The sequence below is a fragment of the Armigeres subalbatus genome, chromosome 2 (assembly GCF_024139115.2).
Source record: "Armigeres subalbatus isolate Guangzhou_Male chromosome 2, GZ_Asu_2, whole genome shotgun sequence".
Lineage (NCBI taxonomy): Eukaryota > Metazoa > Arthropoda > Insecta > Diptera > Culicidae > Armigeres > Armigeres subalbatus.
In genome coordinates, this window is record NC_085140.1 from 101124250 (window position 1) to 101139550 (window position 15301).

The window sequence follows — 15301 nt, forward strand, 5'->3', positions numbered from 1 at the left end:
CGCTTCATACATTGTGGTGGTTGTGTGGGATTTATTGACCGCATTACATATTACGTACAATATAAATTTTTGAAATAGAAAAAACACAATTATCAAAACTTTATCAATAGTTTTGATTGTACTTGTAATATGTCCGCCATTACGCATTTTTGTCCGAAGTACCCCCTAGGCCCAGCGAAGGTACCCCCAAGGGTACATGTACCCCAGGTTGAGAACCGCTGTATTAAACTATTATCGCGCTCATCTCAAATTCTCATTTGGTGACGATGGTATTGTGCTTCCAGTTGAAAACCGAAGTGAGCTCTCGCGACGATTGAGTTTTTCCTTATTTCCTGATGTCGCAACTGGATCGCGACTAGTGCGCATCTATGCCACCGGCGTGCGCCATGATGCGCACTAGTCGCGACGTAGTTGCGACAAAAGAAAACGGAAGAAAACTCGATTGTCGTGAGAGCTTACTTCGGTTTTCAACTGGAAGTACAATAACGCGCAAGAGAAGATCGCGCAACACTGCGAAATATGAGAAACGTCATTTTTAGTTTTGTCTCACATTTGCTATTTTGTTTATTTCATCTGCTTTTAACTTTGTAAACAAGTGTTCAATATTTCATAATCTTCTGATTCTCGTTTGATAATAACATTAATTAACTGTGATTTGAAGAGCGGATTGATTAAAAGTTATGGTAGACATTCTGAAGAATGTTCGACATCAACATGCTTCAACCAACACCGTGTATCATTGTTTATATGATTATTATTACCTTGGAGTGACCAAAAATACCCTTTCTAAAATTTATGCGAAGCACCGGACGACAATCTCATTCTGGATCCGGAAATATGAGGAAAATGGGTTTTTTAACCGCAAGGAAAAGGAAAGAGTATATCTGCGATTTAATATCGAACAACGAAATGGTTAGTAGACCTATATACAAGTTGTCCAATCATTTACTTGGACGAAGCCAAAGCTGCATTTGAGCGGCATTTCCACAAAACCATCAGCACTTCTTCTGTAAGTAGGATTCTACATGCCGAAGGACTCTCCTGGAAAGTGTTAGAAAGACGAGCAGTCCAAATACGAATACAGGACATTTACAGATTTGTATCAGATCTGGTCATCGTATCATGGGATATTCACTGTTTAGTATTTCTAGATGAAGTACACAGAGCGAAAAAAAGTTGTGATTTCAATATTTTCTAATCTTATCTTGAAAGGTTGAAAAATTTGGTACTATTGAATGCTAAAATATTCAAATTAACAGAAAAATGGGTCATTTAACTATTTTTCTCTCATTGTAAAATTGTTATTTTCACAGTGAGAGCACTCAGATCAAAATTTGTAAAATAGTCAAACTTACTTTCATATTCCGTATTTCTGGTAACACGGACAACGAAAAATAAAGAAACTGGCAGCCCACAATGATCTGTCAAAATCGAAAATTAGAAATACAGCTCCTAAACCGCAGGGCTGTCAGATGATTTTTTAGTAAATCTGTATTGGCCTAAAATAAAAATCTGTATTGTCGGTATTTGAGGAAAAACGATATTTTTTTAATTTTTATCAAAATTTTCAAATAGTTCTGATTGGTATGAACAGTATTTGGAGTTCCTAATTTAATTTATTTGCTGTTTTAAAAGTTCATCGAAAAGGTTGAACTTTTTTTTTAATGAGCGTCCAACATAGGAAGGAATTTTCATTAGGAATCCCAGATAACCCTTAGAATTTCTCAAGAATCCAAGTGCAGTAATGTAGAAGTATCAGTATTAAGATTTACATTATTAAGATTAAGATTAAGATTAAGATTTACATTACATTATTTACATGAATAACTAATTGACAATAACAAACTTTTTGTCTACTTCCAACAATAACTTTGTTACCTATCCAGGCTCTAGTTCAACATGTAATCCTTTTCTTCTTTTTATTGGGATTACATCCCCCACTGGGACATTGCTGTCTCGCAGCTTAGTGTTCATTAAGCACTTCCACAGTTATTAACTGCGAGGTTTCTAAGCCAAGATACCATCTTTGTATTTGTATACCATGGAGTATAACACAATGATACTTCCATGTCCAGGGAAGTCGAGGAAGTTTCAAACCCGAAAATTTCCTAGATCGGAACCGGGAAACGAACCTAGTCGCCTTCAGCATGGTCTTGCTTTGTAGCCGCGTATCTTACCGCACGGCTAAGGAAGGCCCCGACATGTAATATATTGCCTTAATTCTGGAACAATGATGTTTTGTCATGATGAATATTTTGTTTGGATGAATATTACTGAACTCTACGTGAACTTTGCCAAAGTCTCATAAAATCGAGATTCACGACCTTTTCTGTGTTTCAAGACGTCTTTTAATCAATTTTATTAGGATCACAGTTTCAAAACTCCAGGAAGTTTGCCAAAAGTGCATAAATTAATCACAACTCGAATTCTTTTGTTTATAAATATTTTAAAAATACCCACGAATTTTTAAGTTTTCCCATGATTTTTTTGTGAATTAATGAATCGCCTGCTTTGAGCGTGCTTACAGCGGCACACTAGGAGTTAACTGTCTGAAATCAGTATGGCGGAAGGCATCTAAGGTTCGATTTCTCAAAATGAAGCACCTTTATCGGAAACATATTTGGTAGGCGTAGTAGCGGACACCATCCTTCATAACCGGTACCAAATAGGTTTTCATGAAAAGTTTCTAATTTTGAGAAAACCCGCGTTAGATGTCTTTCGCCATACAAATTTCTGGTGGTTAACTCATGCTGGCTATTTTGCGCATATATTTACTATAACACCAGGATATGACAGCGGCGGGTAGAAAATCAGCCACTATCAATAATTCATTTGTAATTTTTTTTTTTGGATAGCTGATTTTCGAGATTTCAGCCAAATCCGGTAAAAGTTAATCTTTAGGTTGATTGAATGCATGAATCCTCCTCGCGTTTAGACAGATCAAAAGTACAACATTCTAAATAAAAAAATCTGTATAAATCTGTTCAGGATTAAAAAATCTGTATAAAATCTGTAATCTGTATCATGTCTGTATTGATGTTTAAAAATCTGTATAATACAGATAAATCTGTATATATGGCAGCCCTTCCCAAACGCTTGTGCTAAAGGCTAAAAGTGAGTTTATAATAATAGTGTAGTTTTTACATTAATTGTAATAGCTTAGCTTAGCTTTGACTGACTACACATATCTATGGTTGCTACTCCGTGATTGACCAGAATCAGTGAAATTGCACAAAGAATCAACTGAATGATTGACTGGGATTGTTCAAGCATTCTCAGTGTGCAAGTTTCAGTGACTCTAAAATTCAAATGATCAATAACGGCGCCGGCCACGTCCTTGTAGTCAGTTAGGAAGAAGGAAGGAATATTAGTAGGTGGTTTTTGCTATTTGAAGACCGTGTTTACCTCTGCGTCTCCACAAAAACCACAGGAAGGATTATCAGTTAATTGATAGGCATCGTTGGATCTGGATTCACTCTGATAAGCGATACGACCGTGTCATTCTTTATACACAGTGATTTTACCTAGCCATGAATCGGGCGCGAAAAGTAGTACAAACTACCGGCCTACCGGGCGCGCAATGCAGAACACAATATTTCGACCGATCGCGCCATCGTTCTGCTGTCCGAAACAAGAGAAATCATGCACTGAACTGATTTTTATCACCGGCCGCGCAATGCAGAACACAATATTTCGTCCGATCGCGCCATCGTTCTGCTGTCCGAAACAAGAGAAATCTCGCACTGAACTCTGTAGTTTTTACATTAATTGTAATGTGGATTTATGTTTTTCAGGGAGACAGCATGTAACATATCGCTCCCGGTGATTGTCCTGGTGCTAGTCTGCTGACCGTGAAAGACCCGAAAACTCATCTCATTCGCGACATCTGTCTGGAGAAAGGTCATGGAAAGTTTTCCCGTGACGGATTGACAAGTGTGTAAAATACTACTCTTAATAAATAAAATCGACCGCATACCCATGAATCCATGTTATTTTACATCCAGCTGCTGAAGCCTACGAAATTTAACTTTTCCGGGTGTTTCCACTTTCAGGTTAGATTCGCGCTACATCATCAGTCGAGAGAAAGAAACACTCGAACTGCAAAAGGATCCACAATACTACGAGATGAAAGATGAGTTCACCTGGATTCACATCTGCAGCAAGTTCCAAACCCCAAACCATTTCATAATGTGGATTAATATCGTTCGAGAGACCGTCAAGTACATCGGCTCTAAATTCTAAATTCGGTATTTAGTATTCAAATACAAAACATGTAACAATGTGTGCTGGCTTACAATAAAAATTAAATAAAAAACAGAAACAAAATGAGAAATTATAAATTTGTAGAATTTCACTCTGACAAACGATTGAAAATGCACTAATGTAATTGAGAATGAACACAACTTGTTGTTTTGAAAGTAACACTAGTTAATTCTAATGCAAAATGTACATGTCGGTTTGAGAGGAAATTGTTATTTTGAAAAGTTAGTACTTGTCAAAGCTCTTGCAGAGATAACATTTTCTTAATAGTAAATTTAACAGTCGTATACTTTCTACTGAAAATCACTAACTAATTTTCTTAATTTTACCAACGTTTCTTTGGTTTTTACCAACGATTTTTTTTGTGTGTGTATCGTTCGATAATCGTGGGATGCTCCGTTATAAGGGTTATGCACCAGTGGGAAAGAAGCTGGTATATCGAGGGGAGTTTATTCGCCGTCCGCGTTGCTCTATGCTAAGTTTCTTAGGATACGATGGAGTGCTTGAAACATATTCGACAGAAGGAACATTCACCAGAGATAAATTTTTCAGTAATGTCCGCGCTTTTGCAACCTCAGGGGTGGTGTTCCGCAACCCAGGGAAATACTCCGTTTGGATTTTAGACGGAGCGCGAATTCATTGCCATAAATCGATTGTAGAATACCTCCGATCGTTGGGAATAATAGTGGTGTTTCTACCCGCATATGCTCCGTTCTATAATCCCATTGAGTTTTTATTTGGGTATTTAAAACAATATTTAAAACGAGTATACGTTGAAAATAGTAGAAAAGATCTTACCGTTGTGATCGCAGACGCTCTTCGACATTTCAAAAATTATGATTGCTCTAGAATCTTTGCAAAATGTGGATATTTACCTGGGGACAATTTGATCCAAGTCTGGGTCTTGGCCAAGATATGAAGCAATTCGGATTCAAAATATGATCAGATCAATAAAACTTTTTTGTGTTTATATTAGGGGGATTCACTTAACGGCGTAGGTTGCTGTGTATCTGTTTATGGAAATGTTTCATAGGCGATTTGAAATATGTCCCTTGTGATTGAGTGTGAAACATTTCTATAATCAGATACGCAGCGACCTACGCCGTTAAGTGTATACCCCTATTGTGTTTTTATTAAACCAAAAATGTGTTCGGTTGAATTCAGAAGTCCATTTTTAGCTAAATTCATCATGATCCACATCCAAGCAATCAGTGACATTCCGAGCCAACTCAACCGAGAACTTGTTTTCTTTCACTGCCACAGTATTTCTCATTGCTTGCAGCATCTCATCATACTCCTTCTGTTTCGTCTCAAGCATCGAAATTCTTTCCCCAATCGTTCTGACCACATTACCAAGTTGTTGGTAATCATTTTTCAACTCCCGAAGTATGTTACTGTAAGCACCGTTGACTGTGTTAGCCACTTGCAAATCGAGTCTAGCTTTCTCCAGGATAGTGTCACTATGGACAGGAACACTGCTAAAAAGGTTTATAAGATGCTCAGGTGGGGCTTGATTCATTAAATCATCTCGTTGATCAAACGTTTTGCTAGAAATCCAACTAGCCCAGCAGCCCCAGTTTACATCATCGCCAGATAAATATTTCCCGTTAATCCTTTTAAGCTGCTCCTTTAGTTGGTTGATTGAAGCAACCGATTCCGCCCCAGATCGATCTTTCTCAAGAGGACGAAGGAGCTGAGCTTCGACTTGGTGCCATCGCTCTAATGAAGTTATGCTATCTGAGTACTTGTAAACAATAACCGACACTTCCTTCGATAACCAATTAACTAGGTTGGCGCTGTTAACTTTTGATGGCGAAATATTCCTTTTATTAATTTTATCTTGAAACACGAGGAATCTGTCGCAATCATCAAAACCAGGGATTACATCCTCCCAAGACGCTTCAGGTCGTGAATCGGCAGATTCTGTAAACCAAACAGCACGGTGGGTGAATTTTGAGCAGCAACTCCATACCATCGTTAGTATTTCGTTAACAGTATCTCCATCAACATTGATAGCACCACACTTCTCATAGGACTTTTGGTTTTTGAATTTCTTTAAGAAAACATCTGCTCGAAGTCGGAACTTTTTACCGCCGATGCTTGAGTAACTGTTTTCTATCCTGGTCGCCAAATCACAGCTTCTCTTTATCTGAAAATCAAATAATTTCTTAGGGTGTGTTAGAAGACAAATCATTTTCTTACTTTTTTTGAAGACTTTGCTTTAGATGTCGACGGCACATCTTCGTCCCCCATCGGATCTTGCAGTGGATCATCGATATCCTTGAGCGATTCAATATCGTAGTTAACGTCCAAATTTGCATAATCAAAAATCCCTTCGCTGTCATCCTCGAGATATTCTTCAAATACGTGGTCTAGGTCCTCCGGAAAATCCATTTCAATCGTAAAACTGTTCGGGAAACGATTGCTATTTGTGAATAACAACACCCTCTATAGAATAAAAACAAACTGAATGTTTTTGTTTACGGCTGACGTTTCAGAAGAAAAACGTTACATGGAGTGGAGTCACTTGATAATAACACAGTGACGACTTGAATAACTGGAGTCAATTTACAGTTTTTGTTATTCAATGACAATCTCTTCAAGTTAAGTGACTCTTGCGCGGTATGTTCGCAGTCTGGTTAGCCTGATTCAATTTAATCGTGATCTGAGCGATAATGCTGGGATCCACAATACCATCCGCTTCAAAAAAGACTGAAGCAACTACATCAAAATGAGCACATATACACAAATCCGGTCAATGAAATTTCGAACGACCATTCTTTCGAAAATCTTCGAGTTAATCGCAAGGTATGCCGCAAAACAGTTGATCAAATTCTGGCTATATAATTCTGGCACAGAAAGATATAAAATTTTAAAACTTAAGAATCTTTGTTACAATGACAGAAAAATCAACAACGCATTCCATTGAAAGTATTAGGACAAAACTTGGGCAACCTTCGCACTCACATCAGAGATTGCATTAAAGAAATATTTTTATAATCCTCAAAAGATCTTGTTCCATTTAATTTTTTGGCGATTTCATAAGGATCATCGGTGTAAAGATCCGCCGAGGTCCAGCCGATTGGTCGCGTCCCGCTTGAGCGGCACAGGTGACGCCACGTCTGTACTCCTTGCCGCGTCGCACTCGACTGTCTCGATCCATGATCGATATGATGCTTGAGGCGTTCTCACATACATGAGCGCGGATGCATGTGTGTAATCGGATCGACCGAGGGAGTTATGACTAGCATCTGAGTTGCACTTTCAATATGACCGTTACATCCCTCCCTTTTTTTAGAATCATATTTCATCATAGGAAACTGTGAGTGTTTATGATATTTCAAATATACTTAATCCAAATCAATTGTGTGTCAATTCAAATGAGTTCCAGTTATTCAACCTAACTCATGTACCAAGCCCAAACTACGCTTGTTGCCATCGAACCAGAGAACTCCAGATTTATGGCAGTATAATCCAAACAAAGCGAGACTACTTCACTATCTCTCATGATTTGACCCTCCTACTAGAACCCACGCTATCTATAAATTCAGTGTTCCATTTACACATACACACCCATTAACTCCAGCGCCATTCGTAAGTTCCCCGGTCGAATCAAGGAATGAACCAAGGGTGGATTCGGAAATCTTACGCCCGGACCTGCAAGGACAACTAGAGATATTGAAGAATGGATCACATCCAGAGCTAACACACTTTACATGTAATGACAAACCCTGGTTTTAACGTTTTCATCATACTTTACGCGAATATCATGAACATACCCTCGAACTTATATGTTCCAATCTCATGTTTGAGGCATTAGTGAACATTATTACCAGCCCGAGCAGCTACCACTTATCCCCACCGACAACTACGCTCAGTAGCCTATGCTTAATTTGATGCGACAACATGAGAGTGCAGCCACGTGCTAAAAGTGCGAAGTTCTGGTAGCATGCTGATTCTGATCAACACCATCCAAGTTTCAAACGACTTCATTGACAAGTTCAATGAAAATGATTCCAATAACGTTCTATACCACAGAGACTTTGTCCTACACAGTGGTCGAACACAAACAAGGCGGTGGACATCTTCCCAAATGTCTGATTGAGATTTTCCCTTTTTAATCCGCACATTAGATCGTCACTCTTTTGCACTTTTGCACCTCACATAGATGCACAAAACATCTTCTAATCAGCACTGTTACCTTCGAAACTTTCACATATTCATCGAAATCATGATATCAAGGTTACTGTCTCTTGGGCACTGAATTCAATTAAATCCATCTGCTGCTTGCACCATATACTCTCCTCCCTAGAATTCAAAACTACAATAGACTTTAAATGACAATGGTTACGAATGCCACCACACAACCTTACTATTTTACTTTTTGGTTCGCTATTTCCCTCCAATATATTGTTTAATTTATCACCCTCGTCTACTAGGTTCTCCAGATGATTAAAAGTAAGCGTGATTCTGCTGTGTATGCTGTCTTCCTCTCAAAGTGCTTATGATGCTTTTGCTGCATCGTGATTACCACCAACTTTTATTTTATACTAGTCGACCCTGCAGACGATCTCCTGCATAGTAGCGCGTTGTGAGCTCCCCATACAAAGTTTCTTTACGAAACTTAATTTTAGCTTTTCACGATTTACTCAACTTTACATGCATGAGGAAATATCATATAAACCCGTCGGAAAATATAAGGAACATATCTGCTGAAGGAATGAAGGAAATTCATCCAGCCGTTTTCGAGTTCTGCGGATACGAACACAGACCATTTCATTTTTATATAGATATAGATATCCTACTAGATATCCTATATAGATATCCTACACAGTGACATTAGTGTTGGTGATCCTGGGCTTGGAGAACTCAATAGGAAAAACAAAGCTAATTTGTTGAAACAATTTCTTGACTAACCACTCTCCAATACAAGCAGATTCTCGAAGTTTCGCGAGACAACTGTTTAAACGATTCGTTCAAACATTCGAACTAGATATTGGGAAACTATAACAATAATGCTCTATGCGTATTTCAATCGTCACAAATGGTTATACTAAATTCATACTGAATTGTCAACAACCTCACAAAGGTTACACGAATCAATGGATGTCATGCGATTTGAACTCGTAGAAATATTGCTAATTAAATTGATTGGATGCACAATGTCGACAAGAGATATCTTAATAAACAACAGTGTGTGGTGAGCACAATCGATACGCGATGCCCAGGAAATCGAGAATGTTTTATACAAGAAAAACATCCCAGAACAAATCAAGAACGCATCATCTCTTTATCGGCATTCCCGCGCCTTTGTTCACAAGGCTAACTATTTAATACACAAATAGCCTTTATGTATGTTATGGATTTGTAGCACAACTTTCACTTCAGTTATCACAAAGAAGTAATTGTCCATTACAATACTGCAGTTTGAACACATTTCATTGCGTAGCATGATCTATACGATAATTGTTTCGAGTGTAATTTGTTTGTATTGTTTTTTTGAATTATAATTTGAAAAATTTCATTCGAGAAACGTGTCAACAACTTAAACACAATGAGTTACATATTACTCCAACAATTAGTAGAACTCATTCTGGCCTATGTGTCAGTACTTGCCATGAACATCGCTAATAGATTAACTCAAGCATAATTTTTCATAAGTAAACACTGTATTTTATAAGTAAAAATATCACAGAAAACATCTTCACTGCAGCATCTCCGAACTAAGCATGAAACGTCTCCATTTATCTTTCTTATTGGCATTACATCGCCCACTCGGACATTGTCGCCTTGCAGCTTAGTGTTCTCTAAGCACAGTATCTTACCGCACGGCTAAGGAAGGGCCCAGGTCTCCGTTTATGCATTTAGTATTACTCGACCATACCCTAAGCCTAACATTGGTTAAAGTCATAAATTAATTATAGAAGACATATCTCAATATAATTAAAATGCGACATTACACCGTAGAACATTAGCTTATCGCACAAGCAACTAAGGTACTCACAAAGCCTCTTCAACTTATTACACGATAAATTCTTTGCTTTGCATACAATCATATCATAATAGCACATAGCTTTCCAATTCCCACGAAACTTTTTAAAAGTGTATGAGTATCACCATATTGCAATTGTTATTCCAACAATACACGAAGCATATTGTTTTACGTAAAGCATTTCTAGTCAAGCATCTGTAATTCTCCGTATCCCAGAAAAACATCTCCCAAGCGCAAGAGAAAATCCAACGACCAACACCATATATGTAGCATTTCATATTCTTCGAAGTATTTCTACATTGCATATAGCATCTCTACTCTATAAGAATGATCTCTATTTTTAACGAATATCTCCGTATAGATATCACGTAGCATCTTCATAATGCATAAATTATCTCTAAATTTTGCATAGAATCTTTCTGTTACGTGAAACTTCTCAATAGTGCACGAAACACGAAGCATCCCCTCATTGCATAGAGCATTTCCTCATAGCCCGGAGTATCTACATAGTACGAAGCATTTCCTTATGGCACAAAGCATCTCCTCATAGCACAAAGCATCTACACTTTTCACGATGCATCTCGTAATAGAACGCAGCATAACCACATTGCACGAAGCATCTCCTCATAGCTTGAAGTATCGCCACATTGTACGAAGCATCTTCTCATAGCACGAAGTGTCTCAACATTGCACGAAGCATCTCTTTATAGCACGAAGCGTCTCCATATTTCACGAAGCATCTCCTCATAGCACGAAGTATCTCAACATTGCACGAAGCATCTCCTCATAGCACGAAGCGTCTCCATATTTCACGAAGCATCTCCTCATAGCACGAAGTATCTCTACATTGCACGAAGCAAAAATATCCACTTTCATATTTAATGAAGCGTCTCAATATCGCACTAAAAGCTTCATCATTGCACCCGCACCTCATCGTCATGCAAATCATTATCAAGTTTCATGTACCTTCTTAACAATTAATTTGCACAAAATTTTCATATTACATTCATTCTTTTTTTTTTCAAATTGCAGTGTTTCTAAAACATTTTTCTTCATGCTGTAAGCAATTTCCATTTTCACACTTGTTTTAGTATGTTTTCATCGACGAGCAGTTGTTTTGCAAAAGTTAGATGTCGATGCAGATAAAAATAAGAACATGTTCAAACTTGTCTCATCTACTTCGCACGACAGAAACGTCACTAGTCACTGACGACTGTTTCCAGTAAGTGCTCCAGTGACACGTCGACGCGACGGTCCAGCGATGACTAGCACAGACGATACTTTCAACTGCGATCCTTGTGTAATTCAAAGCTATTTGCATTATTCACCAAATTTCCACCAGAGACGAGTCACGTATCATTTGTGTTTTCCAGCTGCGACAATACTGGAAAACATGCTATCAATACAACTGTCCAACAGTTCTTTCAACACAAAGTTTCACAAAACTACAATGAATGTATGCATGCCAACAGCTTAACCAACAATCACATCATAATTTAAAAAAAAAAGAAGCAATTTTACACTTTTTCTCCAGTGAACAAAAAAAAATCCATCTCAGAAAATTTCGATTTGGAAAATTATTCTCCTCGTCGCCATTGTAAAGATCCGCCGAAGTCCAGCCGATTGGTCGCGTCCCGCTTGAGCGGCACAGGTGACGCCACGTCTGTACTCCTTGCCGCGTCGCACTCGACTGTCTCGATCCATGATCGATATGATGCTTGAGGCGTTCTCACATACATGAGCGCAGATGCATGTGTGTAATCGGATCGACCGAGGGAGTTATGACTAGCATCTGAGTTGCACTTTCAATATGACCGTTACAATCGGAAAACTCTTTTGTGCCTGCTTTAGTTAGAATTTGTTTTTTAGGATAAAAAAAAATAGATTTAGAAACCAGTTCGTATCAGAAAACATTTCTTTTGCAGCACAATTCAGATCGATTTGGTTGCTTCTCAAGTCTCTGATTTTTGCAGAGAAATCTCTCACCTATTCAGAAAACCATAATAAAGCCTCTTCCTAACGTCAGTAACTACAAAACCCTATGTTATTCTGGAATTTAATTTATGACTCATAATTTTATGACTCATGGAATTTATGACTCATAAAAAACACTTTAGGATTCCAAATTTGTGTTCATCGGTACTTAACTATTTCAGCACATAGCATACATTTTGGAATTGCATGAATACTTATATTGATTATGACAAAATTTCGTGGAATTTATTCCACATCTAAAGAGTTTCAAAAATTTCAAGTTTCAAAAAAATCGAGATCTTTATGCATTAAGTAATCATGGAAATGCTTGAAAACTTTCAGAAATATACTCATATCGAATTTCATTTATAGATAGAAGAAGATCGAAGAAGATTCTTGAATCTTAGATTACACACTTATCCACATTTAGTAACATGGATAAGACAAGTTGACACAGACACAGCGTTTTGAAGCAATCACAGCATCATTGGAAATCAATTGTATTATTCGTGATTTTTTTTGGTTAGTTCTAGGACAAATGAGCGATAAACTTAGTCAATCAATTTCTATTGCAATCCATGCGCACAGTGCTTTAAATCGCCTTTGAAAATTACATCCCACCAACTGGTGCCATGGCCCCCCCTAGACCGAGACTCTAGTTACGCCTATGCAAATGCTATAAGAGCATACAAAACTCAAAGTATAACCTTCCAATGAATGAAACTATAAATCGAAAAGTTTTACATTCCCATTGTATTTATTTAATTAATAGTTATCCTTGTCGAATATATCTCTTTTTCACCGCTTCCTGGACCTATTGTATTGCAGTAAAATAGCACTGATAGCGGTTGGCAAATTCCACGGCAAGGTACATACCAGCAAATTGGCACAGCATCCATTCACTCGAATTAGCGACCGTTTTCTCGCTGCTTTCATCTCGCGAGACAATGCAATACACCAGCAGATGATAGGAGACAGGAGCCAGCCGAAGGAAGACTGACACAGACCGACAGGAGGAAGCGGAAAACTTCTCCAGCGGCAACAGGAAAAATAGTGCTGTCGGTGTCATTCTGTTGTTTATGCTGGGACATTTCGGCCCGGTTCTGGTGCTTCCACATGTGTTCGGGGCGGCTATGCAAAGAATGAGTTTTGATATAAATATGCTTGCTTTTGTCTCCATTTGAATTATCGGGAGGATGGGAAAAGGGTGGCATTCAGCCAACTGCACGAATGGACGTTCATTGGGTGGTGTTGTGTACAGCTGCACAGAAATACAGTCATACGTATGCAAAGTTCAACCACGTTGCTCTCATGGAAGAAGATTTGTGGTTCTGTCCTTTGGAATTTTACCATGCTTCGACAGGTTTTTATCCACTCTCAGACAACTGATGGTAGAGAAACGTACTACAATTGGGTTTGTTATCATGAAATGCGTTTATAGTATGTAAAGCGGCTTCAGTTTATTATTGTTATTTTTCAAGAATTAGAATAGAAATTTATTTCTAATTCTCCTATTATCCTCAAATTGTCTGCCATATATTGGACCATTTGCAAGGAGTAGGTCGCTCGACAACTTATACCTTGACAAAGATCAAATAAATGAGACCAAAACGTCGGGCAATGCCTTAAGACAAAGAAGTCCTCTTCGACGTGGTACATTGGCCAGAACTTCATTCCAAAGCCTTCAATATCCCCCAAGTGTAGATCAATGCACAACATTTAACGCGTGGCTCAATGCTATAGCTGTAGTACATACAAACATTCACTTCTAAAAACTCAGAGAATGCAATCAGCTCAGTGATGAAGATACACAAACTAAAATCAAAAATTGTATGTTTAAATGAAAACGTTTTATGAAAAGGGTTGAAAATCTTCTTGATTAAAAATTCTATTCGTTTCGCGATTTAAATTTGGCAGAATCGTATTGCGATTAAACAAAAAGGCTGTCTTCTATGCTTCGTACTTCAGGCCATATAGTACCATCTTGAAACCGTAATACAATTTCATTTGTTACTTATATCATCTATAAAGGCTCAAGGACTAAATCCAACAAATACATAACTTGAACAATTAACTTTCCACCGCACAGCCGCTTGGGGTAACCTAAATGAGCTTAGTTAAATTAGCACTTCCGCTGAAACGACAACTTTGCGCGGAAATGTTTTCGTTTCATTTTCCGCAGCTTTCTCTTGTTAGTCGTCTAGCCGGAGGCACCTCACATGCATGCACCAGGAAGATGTTGTCGACGGTGACATTATTATCCACCGCTACTGCAACACCGTTTGTTATCATTTGACACATGTTGTGGGGAGGTAGACATCAGGTTGACTAACATCTATCTCCGTCCTGCACGGTACATCGACATGAGCTGGGCATATTCCACACGGGGCTGCGATCCGGCGAGGATACAACGAGCTTAACTGCAACTTTTAGCAGCAGTAGCGTAAACCCCGACACATTACGGAAAATTACGAACCTGACCTTTTGTGTTGGTGGGAAAATCGACGAGGGATGTGCATCCGGTGCAGCATAATCCAGTCAGCGTGTTATACTGCTGGTTTGCACAAACAAGGTCCTCCGGCAGACTGCTGTTGGTTGAATTCAATAATCTTCGTCCCGTCCCACCAAGCTGTTGTTGCACTTGCACCTTTTATTTACGTATCGTGAGTTGGGTTGTTTATACTTCATTTAACAATTTGCAGACCGTAAAACATGTGAAACTTCGATGGCGATGGTCCAGAATCGATTTTTCAATTGCTTGTGCTTTAGGCGTCCTGTACTTAAATGTGTAAATACATTCGTTGTTAATTCAGAAGCAATGGCATTACCTCATAAAAACGTAATAGTAGACCGCACAAGAACAGTAAATATTTGCGTTATTTCGAAGAAAAAAAAACAGTAGTTCAGGTTATTCTAACAAAAATTCCACAAAGTATGACCATAACATAATCTGATATTTTGCTAGGGAAAAAATATAATATATATTCTTTAATTACAACAGACTCCTTGGTCAACGAAGAGGAATACGCGGCTGGCGTTATTCACTTTTTCTTTAGTAGCGTTAGATCAGACACT

At 38.2% G+C, this 15301-nt stretch overlaps 1 protein-coding gene and 1 pseudogene across 1 annotated transcript; one reads left to right on the forward strand and one right to left on the reverse strand.

Moving 5' to 3' along the window:
• Positions 1–680: 680 nt before the first annotated feature.
• Positions 681–5202, forward strand: LOC134209101 (uncharacterized; annotated as a pseudogene).
• Positions 5203–5434: 232 nt separating this feature from the next.
• Positions 5435–6654, reverse strand: LOC134209102 (uncharacterized). The gene is made up of 2 exons (XM_062685080.1): positions 6463–6654; positions 5435–6409 (listed from the first exon to the last, which is right to left on the reverse strand). The coding sequence occupies exons 1-2, from the start codon at positions 6652–6654 to the stop codon at positions 5435–5437; spliced, it is 1167 nt and encodes a 388-aa protein (XP_062541064.1).
• Positions 6655–15301: the final 8647 nt, after the last annotated feature.